General features: G+C 52.4%; 1 protein-coding gene across 3 annotated transcripts in view; it reads right to left on the bottom strand.

The window, feature by feature from the left end:
• Nucleotides 1-9,954, bottom strand: part of AFAP1L2 (actin filament associated protein 1 like 2) — a 98,077-nt gene extending 88,123 nt beyond the window's left edge. For all 3 annotated transcript variants that reach the window (XM_042960247.1, XM_042960248.1, XM_042960246.1), the window contains exon 1: nucleotides 9,892-9,954. In XM_042960247.1, coding sequence (XP_042816181.1) covers nucleotides 9,892-9,907 — 16 coding nt within the window. In that variant the 5' untranslated portion in view covers nucleotides 9,908-9,954. The remainder of the gene's footprint in view (nucleotides 1-9,891) is intronic.
• Nucleotides 9,955-19,710: the final 9,756 nt, after the last annotated feature.

Consider the following 19,710-nt stretch of genomic DNA (forward strand, 5'->3'; position numbering starts at 1 on the left):
CGGACAATACAAAAGGCAGTAGGGTGGTGACCATCTCAAGCTCATACGGAGCCTGGGATTGTAACTGAGAACTTTCACCCCTTGTGGACCCAACACCATAGAGATGAAGAGTTGTCCCTTACTAACTACCACCCAATAGGTCTAACTTACCACCCAATAGGTCCCAACCCCGATATCAAGGATCCCAAGCACCCCAGCAGAGTTCCTTCCAAAAGGACCATATTTGAATTTTAGTAAATCAGCTCAGTATGTTCCAGGACTGTGGGTATTAAATAAGTCAGTGAAATCTCCAAACAATAAGCTCATTCAACACAATCTCTTTTTCTCCCCCCATCTGGGGACTTGAATATAGTCAACATGAATAAATCCTGTTGTGTAAAAACTGGGGGAGAAAAAAAAAAAAAAACAACGAGGGTGGAGGATGGAAGGAAATGGCAGGATTCCCACTTGCTGGTCTAACAGGGAGGCTAAGAGAGTCCCCACAACCCAAAAGGATGCTAGCGTGCCAGGGGAGCCCTGGGGAGATGGCAGTTAACAGTCTGCAGTCCAGGTAAGGAAGTTATCTGGGATTTCCCCACCCATGCATTCCCAGGTTCTCCTGTGCAGCCTTCCCATCCGTGTACTCAAACTAGAAGTGAGCCCTTCGGCTGCCCCAAATCTAGCCCCTTCCTAGACGGACCCGCCATAAGCCAGGCCTGACCCTGTATCAGGGATGTTTCACTTCAAATATGTACAAAACATATTTCCTGCCTCTTCCCCTCCCCCTCCAGTGTCCCCCAACAAAGTCAAGACAATTAGAACTAAGGACTGCCCCCCAAATTCTTCCTGAATACCCCAAGAACAGGTGGGAACACAACTCCCTTTGCACAGGCCGAGTGGCTTGGATAGATTTGTGAGAAAGAGTTGCACGTGTGAAGTTCTCCTGTGTAATTCATGGTTGCAAGTGATCTACGCCCATATGGTCCTTGCGGATGGAAGTTCTATAGCCTTTCAACACACTGTACTTAAGAAAGATGAGAAGACACAGGTTCAGCTACCCAAGTCCTAGATCCAGACACAGTTCACCTGAAGAACAAGCCAATTCACGTTTTTGATTAAAAAAAAAAAAAGGCAACCACCACAATCTTCAGATTCCATTAGGACCCCCAGAGTAATAGTCTTCCATTGTTGTGGTATTCCACACCCCATCTCCTGGACTGGGGCAGGAAGGGCTGGTGACACCTGCTCTTCCTATAGGAGGCTTTCCCCTGTCTGGAATCATCTGGGACTAGGTGCATTATTTTGCTAAATCGTGGGTTCTCCCTGCCTCAAAATCATCCCTCGCTAGCACGGGCAAGCAGGGCTTCCAAAACCAAAAAGTCAGCCAGGAAGTAATTATGGTGCAGACTTGGGTACTCCAATTCCAATTCAATAACTTTATTGGTGAGGGACGGAAAAAAAAAAAAAAAACTTTCAGAAAGGGTGCCCAATTCAATACATTAGATCCATGTGTGTAGCAACAGAGTTCCCAGGGTGGAAGCTTGGAGCTAATGCTTCACTATTCCATGACCCTCTTGGGCTCGTCTGCTGCCTGGGTTTTAGGAAAACTGCTTTTCCTTTTCGCTAACTAGAGGGAGATCTCCCACCCTCGCGCTGTCTGCGCCTGATGGAAAAGTCTCTTGCATTTAGGATGCTGTCAAGCAGTCCATCTTTTTGTTTTGTTTTCTTTTTTTTTTAATTTTTTTTTTAACATTTATTTATTTTTGAGACAGAGAGAGACAGAGCATGAATGGGGGAGGGGCAGAGAGAGAGGGAGACACAGAATCGGAAGCAGGCTCCAGGCTCTGAGCCATCAGCCCAGAGCCTGACGCGGGGCTTGAACTCACGGACCGCGAGATCGTGACCTGAGCCGAAGTCGGACACTCAACCGACTGAGCCACCCAGGCGCCCCTATCTTTTTGTTTTCTACCAAAATTTTTCACCCCTTCTGCTGTACCTCCCTCCAGATTGCTGTGGCCATGAAAACACGGAGACCTTGGATTCTGTTTACCACCCGTGATGGCCCAGGGGGCACTCAACAGAGTCTCTGTCTCGCACCACAGCATCGTGAACCACTAGGGTTTGTTTTAAAGTCGGCTTCCAGAAGGTGTCATTTACACACGGGGGAAAAAAAAAAATTGTCCCGCTAACTGCACAGGTCTGAGTTTTCACAAACGCCTGGAGCTGTGGACTCTCTACCACCGTAAAGATTTGAAACGTAAAGATTTCTACCATTCCAAAAATTTCCCACATACCCCTTTTGCGGTCAACCCCTTCCCCCTCCCCGGCCACTACGGACGGGTTTTCTTTCCCGGCAATTTTGCCTTTTCCAGAAAGTCATGTACATGGAATCATACAGCACGCAAGACTTTTGAGTCTGGCTTCTTTCACTTAGCACATGGGTATGTACCTTAGGTACGAACTGCTGGGTTTTTAAGCTTTGGACTTTTGCTTCCTGCCAAAGACATGGAATGATTGGCTGTAGCTTATCTTTGCCATGGAGGAACCAAATTCTGGATTCAGGGCCTTTTAATAAAGCAGAGGCCTGGGAACTGGGTGACCTCCCAGCTCCATCCACCCAGCACGGAGGGGTTTCCTGGGACTTGGGGCTTTCAGTGGCAAAACCAGGCAAGTCCCACGCGAACCAGGAGAGTTGGTCCCTCTCCTTGGGACAGCCACCGCCGAAGGCAGGGCCGCACATACGCCCCGCTCAGAGGCCTCGGCCAGCAGGCTGGTCTCTCTGACGTGACAGCTGACCGACTGTCCTTCTTCGGTTTAATCGCAAGCGGAAGGCCAATTTGCAATCTGCTGGGCTGAGCCCCTGCACAGGGCTCCCGCTCCCACAGGCCTGCAGCTGCCTTTGAAGTCTCCGCAAGGGCTCAAGGAAGTGGGAAGAGAACTCAGCGGTCTGTTCAGAAGACAGCAGAGCCCCGTGGCTGTTGGTGCTGCACCCTCCCCACGCCTCCCTGGAATGTGTGATGCTCACAGAGACATGGGACTTGAAGGTGCTCTGGGCTCGTTCTCCTCCTGCTCCGGGCCAGTGCAATGCGCCCAGGGTAATGCCGGCTCCTACTTTTTCTACACATTCTCCCTGCTCCTCCCTCGCAGCGGGGGTTTTTTTGTTCGTTGTGAGACTGACCAGGGAGGATGTGAGAGAGCCAAGGCATAGAAAACTAGTATAAAAAGCTTGAAGTATCTAAAGGTTTCTTCTACGTAAACTGAGACATCAGAGGAAAGTCAGGCACGGCCGTGATGTGGCTCCATGCACGAAGCTTAAGGAGGCGCAATTCTGTGCCCACCGCCTTTCCAGCCGGTTCGAGAGAAATACACAGATGGTCCTCTCGAAGCAGCTAGTCTCCCTGGGCACCGGTTGAGCATCCCCAACTCAGAGCTCCCAGGAGCTTGGGAAAGCCTGTGATGGGCAGAGCCGGCTGTGAGGAACCCCCAACACACGCACAAGAAGGCAGGAATTGGTGGCGTCACAACCATGCCACAGAGGTCTTCGGGTGGCTACTCCCCCAGACTTATTTAACGTTGCCTCTTCTCAAAACGCTTCCCAGCAGCTCTTACAAGTCATTCCACCAAGCAGCCTGTGAGGCAGGTTAGTGATCATTATCCTCACTCGTACAGACGAGGGAACAAGGCCCAGAGAGAGGGATTAAGTGACTTGCCCAAGGTCACGCAGCGAGTTAGTGGCAAAGGCCGGGTTAGAATCCCGAGCCCCAGAGCGCCCAGGCCAGAGCTCAGCTCCACAAGACCCCTCGGCCATCGGTCCAGAGCATGGGCAAAGCTAGGTCTGCGCCCTCGGGAGCCCTGGAGGCCAGGTGAGCGGCTGCAGCGGGCACAGGCAGACTCATACTCACAAGCAGAAACCTGCAGGATCCTTCTCTGTACCACCAGACAGCAACACCCCTGTGCTGGAACAGACAGAAATAAGGCTCAAGTCGGGAAAGCCAAGGGCCACCAGGGTGGGCTTATGTCTCCGCTGCTGGAATGCGGCTTTGAGATTTTGCTTCGTAACAGGGAAGAATGCGTGTTCCTGTTGCCTGGAATTCATTCATTCACCCACTCCCCAGTTATGCCCCAGGCACCTGTGCGCTGGCCGTGCACCAGGGGCTGGGGGGGAGGGCGCTGGGAGGGGAAAGATAAGATCCCTGTCTTGAAGGTGTTCAGTCTAACAGACGAAACAGGCATATAAGACAACATGACATTAATTCATCAAATATTTGCTGGGTGCCTATGATGTACCAGGTGCTGATACGGCTATCCCTCAAGTCATTCAGGAACACAGAGGGAATCAAGGGAGGCTTCCCGGAAGAGGAGGCATGTGGATGAGGTCCCGAAGATTGAGGAGAGTTTCACTGAGCAACTCGTCCCTTCCGGGCTAAAGGGACACAGATAAGGAAGGGGTCTGAAATGGCTTTGAGTACTTCTTTCTTTTTGTTTTCTGCCAAGATTTTATTTAAACTTAAGTTAGTTAACATATAGTGTAGTATTGGTCTCGGGAGGAGAATTTAGTGATTCATCACTTACACATAACACCCAGTGCTCATCCCAACAAGTGCCCTCCTTCATGCCCACCACCCACTTAGCCCATCCCCCCACCCGTCTCCCCTCCGGAGTACTTCTAGATAAACCCTTGCTGTTCGTAGAACAGGAATTCCACCCTTTTGAAACTCCGTTCCCAGGGATGTTGTATCCTGCTTGACTTTGAATGGTTGCTTAATCTCTTTAGACCTCAGTTGACCTGTCTGTCAAATGGGAGTGAAGAATCCTCTGTTTGAGAGGGTGGCCCCGGCCTTCCCTAACAATCTCTGGCGAAGCGTTCTCACAAAAGTCCTTGAGAAACAAATTCCTCACGTGGCCAATGGCATTCTCTTTCCCACTGTCTGCTGCTCTCGGCTCTTGCCAGGAAATTGATTTTATTTATAAGAATCACAACCCTACGCTGACCTTTGTTGGGCTACCCACGGTCCCTCCCTCATTTCCCTCTCCTAAAGACACATCCTCCCTCCAAAGATTCCTCAGTGACCACAGAGCAACTAGGACTGAAGAGCGCTCGGAAAGGCAGATGGACAAACACTGGACCCTATTTTCTAGATGGGGAAACTGAGGCCTGGAGAGCTCAGTGACTCATCCAAGGAAGCAGAATGCATGGGTCTCCCCATTCCCAAGCCACTGCTTTCCACATGGCACCATGACCACTTCCTGCCTCTGCCTGGACAGACACACCACCCTGCATCAGCCGGGGGGGGGGGGGGGGGGGGGGGGGGGGGGGGGGGGGGGGGGGGGGGGGGGAGTCTCCCTTCTCTGAATGGCAGAAGCCTTTAGAGAAACATTTCCCGTCATTAAAGGGATTTGCAAGAAAACTGGCACAGCTTCCTTAGCTTTGAAGCTTCTTGGCCCCTCCTGGCCCTTTAATTGTGCTTGGATCCAGCCCAGTTCCCAGAGCTCCTACCCCTTCAGAAGAGGGGAAGGGCCCACAGCAGAATTCCCGCCACCCAGCCTGGCCGGTCAGCACCACAGGTGACCCCTCAGTATTTCTGTTTCAGACCATTTCATTGCCAAAGCATCAAGGGCTCCCACACAAAGAGCTTCAAAGTCACAAGGGCTCAGGGTCAAGTGCTACCACGAGCAAACCCCAAGCTTAGGACTGTGCGGTATCACTTGTGAGACTGTTTTGAAGCAGTGTTCCCACCGCCTTTCGAGCCTATAATAGCTTAAGGTGAATTACGTTAGATTTCTGGAGGTATCACAGATTTGGCGAAAGCACATCACATCAGTATGGAGGGTGTATCAGTCTTATTCCCTACATGCTTTTAATTTTCCAGGTGAAGAAGGGCTATGTATACAATGTACGTATAACTACTTATCTTTTTTCAGTGATTCTCAATTTTGGCTGCGCGTCAGAATCCCCTGAAGACCTGAGCTGCACGCCTGGATCAACTGAATCAGAGTATCTTGAGTGGGGCCTACATATCCCTTTTTTTTTTTTTAAGGTCCCCTGATGGTTCCTAAGGTTAAGAACCACTGTTTTACGCAAAGCTTCAACAGGGAAAAACCTGAGTTCCTAGGCATAAAAAAAAAAAAAAGAAAAAGAAAAAAAAGACATCCAGATGATTCCTCTGAAAGCGACATGAATATTATCAATCTGTTCACCTCTCTTAACTGATTTTTCTTTCTCAGACCTTCCCTGACCACAGATCCCAGTTTAAGCTTTCATGTGTTTTTATTTTTTCTTTAATGTTTTTATTTATTTTTGAGACAGAGAGAGACAGAGCATGAGCAGGGGAGGGGCAGAGAGAGAGGGGGAAGACACAGAATCTGAAGCGGGCTCCAAGAGCTGAGCTGTCAGCACAGAGCCCGACGCGGGGCTCGAACTCACGGAGTGTGAGATCATGACCTGAGCTGAAGTCAGACGCTTAACCGACTGAGCCACCCAGGCACCCCAAGCTTTTGTGTGGTTTTACTGGCTTGACTCTTCACTGCTCATCTCTACCTTGCAGTACCTTAGGAAACACACATGCCCTCTCCTGGGAATCAGGTGATCTGACTCCGAAGCAAACAAACAAAAACAGAAAAAGAGTGATTACACCTTCAACCAATGACTGCGATCCAAAGTAAAGTGAATAGCTCAAGCGTGACAGCTTGGATCCAAGTATGATGCAAATTCAGGAAGCTTCCTTGGGACGGTTCCAAGTGCAATCCACAGATAGTAGGTCAGTCACATTTGGCCCTGGACACGCTCACCAGCTGGAAGAGCAGTAGAAACCAGAATTCTTGACCACATGCTGCGAGTTCAGCCAATGCCCTCCCCCCCCCCCCCAGCACAGTGATCCAAGGGTGCCCTTATGAGAGTCATAAATATGGAAACACCCAAGGATGGGAGCCTTTTCAAGGGACCCTGTGGATGCTGGCACTGCTTACACAACACCAAAGAGATTCATATACAAGAAACAGCAACTCTACCAACATTTTTTATGAGAACTCTTATAAAAGCTCCATCTCTGGGAGACACCCCTGCAGTCTTCTCACAATCCCTGCCCTTTGCTTTTGCTGGAGAGAGCCGTGGCTATCTAAACAAAATGGCTCAGATGGGATGGGGGGAAAGTTTGGAAATGTTTCTGTAAGAGAGGCTGACATTCCAACAACTCGTCAGCTCCAGACCTCCCTTTACGTCCTACAAAACAATGGAAAATCAGCCCCGAGTCTAAAAATGACAGGCTAGGGTTGGAGGACGTACAATAGGTAACACACACGCTAGGGAACACGGAGAACAATTTCTCCTAAGTCAACTGCTTTGTAAGACTTAACAAATGAAAGAAAACACTTTGAGAATCTGGCCACAGCAACGAGGCATTCTGCCTATTTGGGAGAGCTCAAAATTGGGAAGTCAGAAACACAGAATGAGGCATTTCAGTGACAAAATTTGAAAGTGTCGCGAGAATTCTTCTTTATAATGTTTATATATTTCAAGAACCCACGTAAATCTTGCTTTTCCATTTAACTTTGTTGTTAAAAAGATACCTAGTCATCCCACAATGATTCAATCTTACCTTAAAGACAAAAACCGCCCTCAATGTCTGATGAGCATGAGACAACTATGGATTCCCGTTAGAGCTGCCCTGGTTAATCTGAGATTTGGCCCACACACGTCATTTTTCAATAAGAGTTCAAAGCACAGGTTAAAAGAACGGGGATTTCTACATCCCTCGGGTGGGGGGTGGGGGGGGGAATCCCTAAATTCTGCAGCTGAAAGGTGTAGTTAGTAAACATATCCGCATTCACTGGTGAGGCCTGAAGACTTTCTCCAGAGTGGAACACTCAAAGATGAGTTGGATTAGCCTATGCAATCCAGATAATTCTCAAATGTTTCCATCCACTTATCACTCTCTGAGTTACTGCAAAATAAGGCAGATACATGTGTTACCAAAAACATAAACACTCTGAACTGGAAACTAAGTGTCCTTCAGTTGGCAAAAACCCCTGATACTCCAGGGTGGGAGCTCCAGGATTTTAAGCTCCCAAGAGAACTAAGCTCCCAAGTAACTAAGAAGACTTTCTTAGGTCAAGGGCCAAGTCAAAAGCTATTAATGCAAAAAGCTTCTGATTATAACGGGGCATTTAGAAAGAAGACCCCAAATGTTATAATATGCCCTCACTTAGGTTACTATGCTAATTTGAGGAAGCAGCTTGCTCCAGGGACCTTCATCCTGCAGCTGGCAACCCTTCATTTCACAATTCAGATACGGCACATGTTGAAGTAAGAGGGACCTCAGAGGCCCTGACACTTCCAACTCAAGCCCTGAATTCTCTGTGAGGGTCCCTCCCAAAGGGCCGAGGGGAGGGGGGAGGCAGAGTGGGAGAGGGAGTAGCAAACTTCCATTTTACAAAGAGAGGGGCCGGGGCTTCAAGTGTTCTGAGAGTGCATAAGGACGCATTCAGTCATCTCGGCATAAAACTGACGTGATCTCAGCAGAATTTGGGAGAAAAAAACAAAAAAAAACAAAAAAACCCAAAAAACCCACCAGTCGGTTAGAAATGTGATAGAGGCTCCAGGGAGGGTTCACAGACAGAAACCAAAGGTTGCCGACTAATTTAACCCTATCCCCTCCCCCCCCTCCCCCCCGCCAGCCGGCTTCCCGTGGCCTTGGCAAAGACCCTTTCTTTCTTCATGGGGTGCAGCCTAGAATTTAAATCTTTTACCCCCACCTGTAACCAGGTGACCCAGATTGAGAAAAAAGCAGTGGGAAAAATCAAAAGCTAGGCACGACTAGCTGAGGGAACTAAAGCCGGTCCCAGAAGGTTCCTTTATGTCATGTCAGAAATGAGAAACCACTGGGAATGAGATTCCTTGGGAATCTGAGCATTTTCCTTTATTACCCTTTCCCAGGGGGAAATAAATATAGAAACAGTATTTCCTCTCGCAGGTTTGGCAGGGACGAGTCCAGGACTGGGAGGTGCAAGAGGCTGAAATGAAAGGCGGGGGGTGTAAGGGGCGTCCGCGGCGTCCCGCTTAAGGGGTAACTCTTTAAGAAAAGCTCTTTCATCCTTGGCTTCTAGACTCCAGCCTCGGGGTTCCGAGCACTGGTGCGAGCCGGGCTGCGGGCACGACCCGGGCCGTCCCGCCCACCAGGGTTTGGCCAAGATCCCCGCCCTCGGCCAAATCCAAAACATGCCCAGCTGCGCGCTGGGCTCAACCCTCTCAGGCCCGGACGCCTCCGCGCGCTCCACCTGCCGGGCATCCCGTGCGCCCCCCACCCCCAGCCCCGCACTTCCCCCGACCCCTGGCTGGGGATGGAAACGGCTCGGAGACAGACGGTTACCTGGGCGGCCGAAGGACGGGGAGGGAGTGGAGCTGCGAGCCCACCCCACCGCCCAAGCGCATCCCCGCGCAGGCTCCTCGCTGGGGTCCGCGGGCAGCCCTCCACTCCGGCAGGCGCCCGGGCGAGACGACCCAACGACTTGCTCCTCTGCCCCCAAGCCGCGCGGCGCCGTTGCCAATTCACTCGGGGCCTCCTTGGCCCCGGCGTCTTTCCCGGGCGGCCGGGACTTGAGAGGTGGGTCGCCAAGCGCACCCTCGCTCCTCCAACAGGTGAAAGGCCTCGCCACGCCGACCCCGCCCTCCGCGCCGGGGAGGGTCCGAGAGCCCCGGCCGCGGCCACCGCCTAGGAGGCCCCTCTCGGGGCCCGCGGCGCCGCCGTCGCCCGGGTCTCCGGCCCCGGTTCGGGCTGGACGGGCGCAGCCGGCTCTGCCCACCTGAGTCCCGGCGGGAAGCGAGGCGCCAGCGGCGCGGCCCCACCACCCTCCCCAGCCCTCCTCGCGGCGCGACAGTGGAGTGCGTGCGCGCCGCGCCGGGACCCGCGCCCTCACCTTTGTACCGCTCCATCGGGGCCCCGGCGTGCGCTTCCCGGCCGCTGGGCTCCGGCGCTGCGCTGTCGGCGCTCGGCTCCGCGCCCGGGCCGCCGCGCTGGCCCCTCCCCGTGAGGTCACGCTCGCCGCCGGACCTCCTGGCGCTCGGACCCCGTCCCCGCCCGGCGCGCCGCCCCCGCGGGGGAACTCCGCCGCCGAGCCCCCGCAGCGCCCAGGTCCGTGCGCGCCCCGGGCCCTGCTCCCCGCCCGCGGCCGCCCGGCAGCTCCTTCTCGTCCGGGACCCGGGGGCGGCGGCAGGGCGCAAGACTCGGCTGTGCCCAAACCCTGGGAGAGGTTCTGGCGAGCCCGAGGGGCGGGCTGGGGCGGGCCTACGAGAGCCGTTCTTCCAACCGCGGGGCTGCAAACCCACTGCCCGGAGGAGGAGACCGAGGTCGAACCCCGGAGGCAGAGGCGTGCCTAGAGCGGCTCGCTCTTGACCGCGGGGCCAGCGCGCTAAAGCCTCGGCTTCCTCGAGGGGCGACCGGGGCATGGGGGTGGGGACACCCGAGCCGTATCCCCGCGCCTGTCCCCCCCGGTTCTTGGAGAATCGCTTCAACCCTCTAGCAACCTCCCCGGGCAGCCGCTGCCGGTCGCGCACACAGGAGGGCGTCTGAAAATGCCTACTTGCCGCCTTCTACCCGGGGCCCAGGTTTCCCCGGAGCAGTTGTTCCAGACTCTTCGTGAGGACTAGAATTCCTAGAGCCGCCTGGACAAGTCCGGGAACACCTGACCGCCCGGGAGGGATGGTGTCTGTTGCACAGGCGCTCGTCCACCCGTGGCTCTAACCACCCTGCGCCGCTGCCACCGGGCGCCACACTGCTATCCCTCCTGTCTCTCAACCTCATCTGCACCCAAAGGAGAGCCATGTTCTCCTTTAAACTTCTCGATTTTCTCTTTAAAATCTCAATCACTGTATACGCAGGATGCCTGGAGTTTCAACCTGTCTCCCCCCACTTTCCTGAAGGAACATTAAAAACTATTTGTTGTGGGGGCGCCTGGGTGGCTCAGTTGGTTACGTGTCCGACTTTTGCTCAGGTCATGATCTCACGGTTGGTGGGTTCGAGCCCTGCGCCCGCTTCACTGTTGTCAGTGCAGAGCCTGCTTCGGATCCTTTGTCCCCCACCTTTCTCTGCCCCTCCCCTGCTTATGCTCTCTCTCTCTCTCTCTCTGTCTCTCAAAAATAAATAAATAAATGTTAAAAATAATTGTTATTATTTTCAAAAAGATTCCTCAAATCTCAGAAGATTCAGCTCTGATTTTTGGAGACCTTTTGCCCCCGGCAGTCTTAGAAATATTTTTCTCAGTTGCATTAGCTGCTAACATCCACGGAGCCCTCCCCATAAGCCCGGCATGCCCCTTGGGGCTGTACAGGCACTGCCTTTAATTTTCCCAATAATTCTGTGATGTGGGGATTATTATTATTTGTATCATGTAGTTGAGGAAACTGAAGTTTACAGAGGTTAAACAACTTGCCCAAGGTCACACAGTTAGAACAAACAAAAAAAGAACAGAGCAGGGTTTAAACCCGGGTCTGCTGCTTCTAGATGGTTGTTCACCAAGCTTTCCCGGCACTCATAGGAAGGGCCAGGCCGTCTTTACCAGCTTGTGGAGCACCCAGCCAGGTGAACAGGGTCAATACCGGGCCAGGTAGATGCTCTGATAAGGCACAAGGGATTCTGGGAACCCTAGTGGAGGGAGCTGAACCAGCCTGGAGAAGCCTTGCAGGTCCTAGGAGGGGGAGATGGCTGCGTGGATCTTCAAAGATGGATTGGAGCTAGTGAGGTGACAGGAGAGGCAGAGTGAGTGCAGCCTTCCAGGCAGAAAGGACAGTGAGGACAAAGGCGGGGAAGTGAGCCACTTCAGGACCACAGTTCTCTGTCGCTGAAGCCACAAAGGCGAAGCCAGGAGTGGAAACTGACTGGAGAGGTGGGCACAGACCTGCCTGAGGGCCCCAAAGACAGAGTAATCTGCAAACCAAAGGCCTGGGCAGCACTGACAAGTGACGGTGCCCCAGGGGCCGTGGGAGGCTGAGCGGAAAGTGGCGTGCAGGAGGCGGTTGCACCAGCCCGCTGCTAAGTCACTGGGACGCTGCAAACCCGGCTGAGGAGGAGAGGACCAAGGGCAGAAATACGCAGGAAGTGTGATGCCAGGGCTCTGGGCCTGAGCACAGGGTGTGAGGGAGCAGGAAGCACCAAGATGGACCAGGGTTTCCGGGCGGGTGGACAGTGTCAGCACTCAGTCACTCGGCCAGTCCTCAGACACCACCCGAGGCCCTGTTAGGCGCCAGGTGCCGCCAGGCCCTGCACAGAGCCTGAGCAAGGTGGGCCAGGGACTCTCAACGGACTGGGGGTGGGAGGACAACGAGCAGGACAAAAGATGAGTGTCCCTCAGTTGGACACAGAAATAGCAGCAGGTTGGGGCGTTGGGGCAGAAAGTGAAGGGCCCCTGGTGCCCGCAGGGGAGTTAGAGCCCGGGGTCTGAGCTCTCAGATTCATCCATTAGTTTACTCAGTTCTCTCAGCCACTCTTCCAGGGGGGCTGGGCCCTTGGGGAGTCAAGAGATAGAAAAAGGGGAGGTGGAGGCAAGAATTTGGACATCGCAGGGCATCACAGGCCAGACGATAGTGCTCAGCGGGCCACTTGCAAGCTGGAAATGCATCTGTCTCAGGATGGGAGGATGGGGGGGGGTGGCTCTTACCTTTTTGTGTTCTCTTTTTCCCTCTCTCCCTTCCTCCCTCCCTTTCCTCCTCTTGCTAAGGGCCCTACGTGGTGCCCACCCTCCAGTCTCCAGTGTCTACAGACACTGTCATGGGGTATCCGGTTTCCTTTCTAATGCTCAGAGAGAATCTGATTGTGCAGCTCCTCCTTCTGAAACTAGCCAGTCACTCTCGGCCGGATTCCAGCTCTAACCGGTCAGCAGGGGCTTTTGTCAGGGGTGACCCTCTCAGAGGGGCCGAGGTCCAGTCTGGCTCTGGCTGAGGTCACTAAGAACAAAAGACAGGGATTAAACTATCTGCATCCTACGAATGAGACCACAAATTAGGGGCCTGGCCCTAAGTCACAAAGTCAAGTCACAAAGTCAAGTAATCTCTCTCGTTCCGAAGCAGGACTCAAAAATCAGGTTTTCCCATTCCAAACCCTGTGTTTTGTCACACCCTTCAGTCAGGGCTCTAACCGGACAGGACTCTGCCCCAGCAGGTCCTTTGGTGGCCATTTCTGCAGCCCCTTCCCTTAACTGCACCTGCTCTCTGCAGGCTGGGGCCGGGGGGGGGTGGGGGGGTGGGGGGGGGGTAGGTGGGTGGGGGTGGGGGTGGCGGGCAGCTTGGTATCTCCATCATGCACATTCCCCCTCCCTTTCCCCCTACTGGCTCCAGCCCTTTAATTACCTCTTCCGAAGTCCATTCTAGTTTATCGATGGAGACTTGGCAAATCCCAGAGCCTCTAGACAAACACGAATCAATCAGAGACATACGCAGAGTGAATTTAAAATGGGAATGCGCTGCCATTTCCAAGAAGGAAACCGAAACACTACATAAAACCATCAAGAGAAATCTTAGGCACCGCTTCCCCCTCTCTCCAAAACCTGGGTGCCATTCAACCCCTCAGCATTAGTGGCTTTGCACCTTCCCCACATGGGCCGCTCACATTCATACCCCGAGTCATTGAGCTTCTGGTCTCCAGGATCCAACTCAGTCTCAACCCTCTAGGAGCTACAACTGACCCCAGCCCAGACCCAGAGGGTCTGAAATGGGCTGTTCTGATGCAGACAGCCCCGAAACCAAATCGAGTGCCCTACCCTGGAGTCTAGAAGGTGGGGTGTTCCCACAGAGCTCAGTTGGGGTGGGGGTGCGTAGGGCCCTCTTGGATGTGTGGCCGAAGGTATCAGGGACACACAACCCAACAGCAGGCTTGACTCTCTGGCAATTCCTAAACAAATTCTTAGCAGCAGAGAGCTTGCTTCAACCACAAGGGGGCTTCTCCTGCTGACGCAGTGAGTGAGGCAGGGGGGTGAAGGCTTGCTTTGCAACATTTATCCTGTTTAATTCTCACAATGGTCCAGGCAGAAACTCTTGTCCCTCACTTCACACGTGGAGACCTTAAGTAATTGCCCCAGGTCACTGCTGGGCAGGGCCCGAGCCAGAGGAGTATGACCGACATCTCTGACCCAGCTTCCCCACCCAGGCTCTCTTTTGTAATCCTGTAGGGCCACCAGCCAGGGCAGCAACTATTCTTTACTTCGTCCCTTGTCACTCTTCAATAGCCAGCTCAAAAGCCACCCGCTCTGAGGACGGCCCGCTCCCCCATCAGCCTCCATCCCGTCCTCAGCATAGTCCTGCCCCTACTCCTACCAGAGCCCTCTGAGTTGTACTGTGTTAATCCTCTGTCCCTGAGCTTGACATAGCACCCCCCACAGCACGTGCTCCATCATGCCTGTTGAATGAATTAATGAGTGACTTTTCCTTTTTTTTTCCCCTCTTGGGGTTTTTGCGAAAAGGACACACACACACACACACACACACACACACACGTCTTCTCTGGTTCAGTTTGATGAAACAATTCATCACCAAATATTAGACGTGTTTGGGCATGGGGTGGGATGGAGCCAGAGGAAGGTACCATTTGAATCAAGCCTTGAAGGGCTGAATTAATTCTTTTTTGTTGTCGTTGCAGTAAAATATACAGAAAATTTACCATTTAGACCACTTTTAAGTGTACAGTTCAGCAGCATGAAGTCCATTCACGTTATGCAACCATCGGAACCATCTACCTCCAGAACACTTTTATCGTTCCAATCTGAAACTCTACCCATTAAATAATAACTCCCCATCCCTCCACCCCAGCCCTGGTAACCCCTAATCCACTTTCTGTCTGTATGGATTTGGCTATTCCCGGTGCCTCTCATATAAATGGAATTATATACAATATATGACCTTTCATCTGGTTTATTTCACGTCCTGTAATGTCCGAGACTCAGGCATGGTGTAGCATGTATCAGAATCCTTTCCTTTTTAAGGGCGAATAATATTTCATTGTATGGATATACCAATGTTGTTTACCTATTCATCTATCAATGGACATTTGCGCTCTTTCGATCTTTTGGCTGCTGGGAATAATGCAGTTATGAGCACTGATGTATAAATATCTGTTCAGGTCCCCACTTTCAAGTCCTTTGGGTGTATAGCTGGGAGAATTGCTGAGTCACGTGGTAATTGTGTTTAACTTTTTGCGCAATCACCATCCTGGTTTTCCACAATGGCTGCACCCTTTTACATTCCCACCAGGAGTGCACAAAGGTTCCAATTTCTCCCCATTCTCTCCAACATTTGTTGCTTGCCAGTTTTTATTCCCATCTTAGTGGGTTCTTTCCCATTGAAGACTCTGAAGTCAATATAGCATAAAGTTAACACTTCTTAAATCTGCGTGGTCGCTACACGAGTGTGTTTGATATTATATAGTGAGGACCCCTGGTGGGGGTCTGATCCTTTCCGAGTGTCCACTTGAGGAAACAGAGGCCCGGGATCTCGAAGATGGAAGTGTTCATTAAATACCCAGGTGACGGCCCCCCCCCCAGCATGTTTGAAAAACTCCAGAAAAACACCAATGAATATTTGGCTTAAAGAAAGAAAGCAAAGGCTGGCAGGAAGGGGAGTAGATAGATGGAGGAGAGGAGAACAAGGAGGCCGGAGGAGGGGGCTCCTGGGCGACCCTCTGAGTTGGGCTCTGCACCAGAGCCTACAGTGGGGGACAACAGGGAAGAGAAACATGGGCACCGTTGTCACCCCTCCCGGCATCTTCACCTGCACATGTCCCCAGGTCTAGCTGGCACAGTCGAAGGTCAGAAGTCTACAAATCATCGCTTTTAGCTGCATCTCTAGAAAAACTTCAGTGTAGACAAACACCCCTAGTCTATTCTGGTCACTATTCTATAATGATAGAGCTTATGTAAAGGGACTATTTATCTTATACATTTCCTTTTTTTTTTTTAATGTTTATTTTTGAGACAGAGAAGAGAGAGCATAAGCAGAGGAGGAGCATAGAGAGAGGGAGACAGAATCTGAAGCAGACTCCATGCTCTGAGCTGTCAGCACAGAACCCAATGAGGGGCTCGAACACACAAACTGTGAGATCATGACCTGAGCTGAAGTTGGATGCTTAACCGACTGAGTCACCCAGGTGCCCCTCTTATACATTTCCTTAAAATACTCCTATGAGGTAGAGTAAATGAAAGGTGATGCTCTAAAGACCTACATAATTGAATCAAAGCATCCAAGGATGTCGGTTTGGGGAGCGGTGGACACGGGATGCCCCATTTCCTACGGGGACGACAGCGATTCCAGGAATGAGTATGCTTGTCTGGGCTACAGTGGGGCAGGCGCTCACAGCCCAGAGTCAAAGGCTCCAGCGGGTTCCCCTCCTGTGGCCTGAGTGTCCTGTCCCCTCCTTGGTCCCCAGGACCATGGAAGGGCAGGGCTGCTGCGTTTCCTAACTCTGTACAAAGGCTGTGCTCTCTTCTCAAAGCTCTGCACTGCTAACTAGCTCCCACCTTTTCTCTCCCACTCTAGAAAATCCCACCAATGTTACTGCTGCTCCCACCACCCTCCAGATGCTGATGTGTCTCCCCCACTCTCCAGGAGGGACCAAGGATCGGCTCCCTCATCACCTTTCTCACCTTCCTCCCCAAATCACACATCTTAGTTAACATGTAGGAGTCTGCAGTGCTCTGTCGGGGCTTCTCTCCAGTCAGCTGGGGTCAGGGAGAGCAAAAGCACCGGTTCCCCAGTCATCTTCTCACCCGGATCAGAGGCTCTGTAACTCCATGGACAAACGCAGCCCTGTTCTTTGTCTTGGCCCATTTCCCTTTTGTCTCTGCCTAACACTTCCCCAGCCTACCTCCAGGCTCTTTGCCTCCCATTTTCTGCCATGATCCTGAATCCATCCATGTAGAAGATCTCAGAGCTGTTTGGAAACTTGGGACCAATAGCGAATCCAACCGTGTGACCTGATGTTAAGGATGCAGCGACCCAGAGAGATGCCAGCGCCTGCCCAAGGGTCCCCGCAGCGGGTGGGTGGCATCAGAGCCCAAACACAGTCTCCAGCAAGAGCTGTTCTTCCAAATGCTTCTCCCCAGGGCTCAGCTAGCTGCCTGTGCTCCCTGGGGGAGTACAAGCCGGTGTCATCCTGAGTGAGTCATACAGTGCTCCTGCAGTTTGCCAGCATTCTAGCCTCTGGGCGGTTGCCAGGGTCTGAATCTTCCTTGATTGTCTTTGCTGACTTTTCTTGAGATTGCTCAGATCACCACTTCCCAGAGGAGGCTCAGGCAGAAATGCAGCCGGACCAGATCTGGCAGCCCCACCGGCTCCACGGACCCCCAGACAAGACCTTGGAGAGGAGTCATTCATTCATGCCCGGAAGCAGAAAGCGCTTCCTGTTTTCCCCTTCCGGAATGCCCTTCCCTACCTGGGCAGAGTCCCAGCGGGTCCTTCCGGGCCCAACCCAGACGTCTTTCTCCTCCATCAAGGCTTCCCAGAACGTCTTGAAAGGATCAGAGAATTGAAAGGATTCTCACAGTCCTGCAACACTTTCCCCTAAGAGTCGTTTCTCATTTAATAACAGAAAATAATGGCCATCGTTTTAGGTCTTATCTCTCCAAATAGACTCTAGGATCACGTGAGCAGGAGCTCAGTAAAGGCCCCTTGGTAGCCCGTCAGGGCTGGCAAGCCTCGGGTGTTTTGGTTTATAGGTTTGTGGTGGGTCCGTGGACCCCCGCTGCAAGCTGGCAGCCGCTCACACTGAGCCATGGGCCTCTCTGCCCTGGGTGCCTCCCCGGCGCTGAGCTGACAGCCAGGTTGGCTCCCCCCCACCCCACCCCGGGTCTCTTGAGGCTGCCTGGGTGCCTCAACAGGCCAGAGCAGCCCAGCCTTAGTCCTTGTCCATCCAGCATGGCTGGGCTTCCTCCAACCCTCATTCTGAGGGTCAGAACCACCGCTGCCTCCTGTTTGCCATGCCCGGCTGCTACCTCTTCCAGCTCCTTGACACGCTCCTCTTGGGTCCCTTTCGGGCGGTTGGATGGATGGAGTGGAAACTGATGTCTCTTCCCCAAAGTCATTGACTGGGAGAAGGGGTGGAAAGGGGAAGAATTATTTAGGGATTGACCCAATCTTGCAGGAACAAGATTTTAAAAAATGGAAATATAGTTGACAAACAATGTTATATTAGCCTCAGGTGTACAGCTTAGTGAGTCAACAATTCTACCCATTACTCATGCTCCCCATGAGAAGTGGAGTCACCACCTGTCACCGTACAACATCATTACAAGATTACCGACTATGTTCAAAACAAGATTTTATTAGTATCCAAGGAAAATTGAGGTTCCTGGCCAAGCAGCCCCTGGGGCAGGCGGGGGTGAGGTGGAAAGCTCTGGAAGGCATGGGGTGATGGGAAGCATAGGTCCTGTGTGCTATTTCCAGCTCACGGATCTGCCTCCCCTTGGAGTCACGGCATGATTTTTCTTTAAAAGTGCCAATTCAGTCCAAACCCCTCAGTTTCAAGTCTGGAAACAGAGGTGCTGAGAGATGGAATGACTGACCCAGAGCCATGGGAACAGGTAGTGGCAGAACTGGGGCAGGACTTCCGGTCTTCTGATTCACCCAGTCCGGGGCTCTTCCTGTGGCAGTCACTGTGCTCAGGGTAAACCCAGGCTCTCCATGACGGGAGATGTTACTGCATCTGGCCAAGACCCCTAACCCTGTTCTTTTGCTCAAAACCAGCCTTTCTAGAGCCCCAAAGACTACACACCTACTATGAGGACAGCTTAGCACATAGTAAGTGTCCGCAAGTTATTCATAAAAAATGGAAGCAAGGGGCGTCTGGGTGGCTCAGTTGGTTAAGCCTCCGACTTCGGCTCAGGTCATGATCTCGCAGTTCATGAGTTCGAGTCCCACATGGGGCTCTGTGCTGACAGCTCAGAGCCTGGAGCCTGCTTTGGATTCTGTGTCTCCCTCTCTTTCTGCCCCTCCCCAGCTCGCACAGTCTCTGTCTCTCTCAAAAATAAATAAATGTTTTAAAAAAAAAAAAATGGAAGCATTTTCCACGGGAGTGATCGTATCCCCAAGGGGACAAAAGTTGGTTCTTCAGGGAGAGTGAAAAAAAAAAAAACGTACATAAACACACACACAGGGAGAATATAAACAATACAGTATGTCCGTGGCATTAAAATCTCTTGGAGGAGTAAGATCCTGGCCACCAATTACAATGTGTATGGGGTGAGGGGGGTTCCCAGCCCCACCAAGTAATTCTCAGATACCAGCTGGGGTCCTACAATTCACCTCCATTCTGACAATATCTCTCCGGAGACAGCATCAGATCCCACAGGTTAAGGGCTCAGGCCGGCAAGACTGTCCGAGCCCTAGTCCCCCTTCAGATGCCAAACCCAAGACCAGGCTGTCACCTGTGCTTCTGACCAACCTCCTCAGGTCTGATTACTTTGCTAGAGCAGCTCACAGAGCTTAGAGATACATTTTGCTTACTAGATTACTGCTTTATCATAAAAGGACGTAATTCAGGAGCAACCATAAGGAAGAGATACACAGGGCACGGTTTGGGAAAGGAAGGCATGGGAGCTCCATGCCCCCCTCCGGCCACTCTCCCCAAGTCTTCACTGACCTGGAAGCTCGGAGAAATCGCTCCTTTGGGGTTTTAATGGAGACCTCGTTCCGTAGGCAAAGTTGATTAAATCACCGGTCGCTGGTGATTGATTCCACGTCCAGCCCCGCTTCTCTCC

Source organism: Panthera tigris, chromosome D2 (assembly GCF_018350195.1).
Source record: "Panthera tigris isolate Pti1 chromosome D2, P.tigris_Pti1_mat1.1, whole genome shotgun sequence".
NCBI lineage: Eukaryota > Metazoa > Chordata > Mammalia > Carnivora > Felidae > Panthera > Panthera tigris.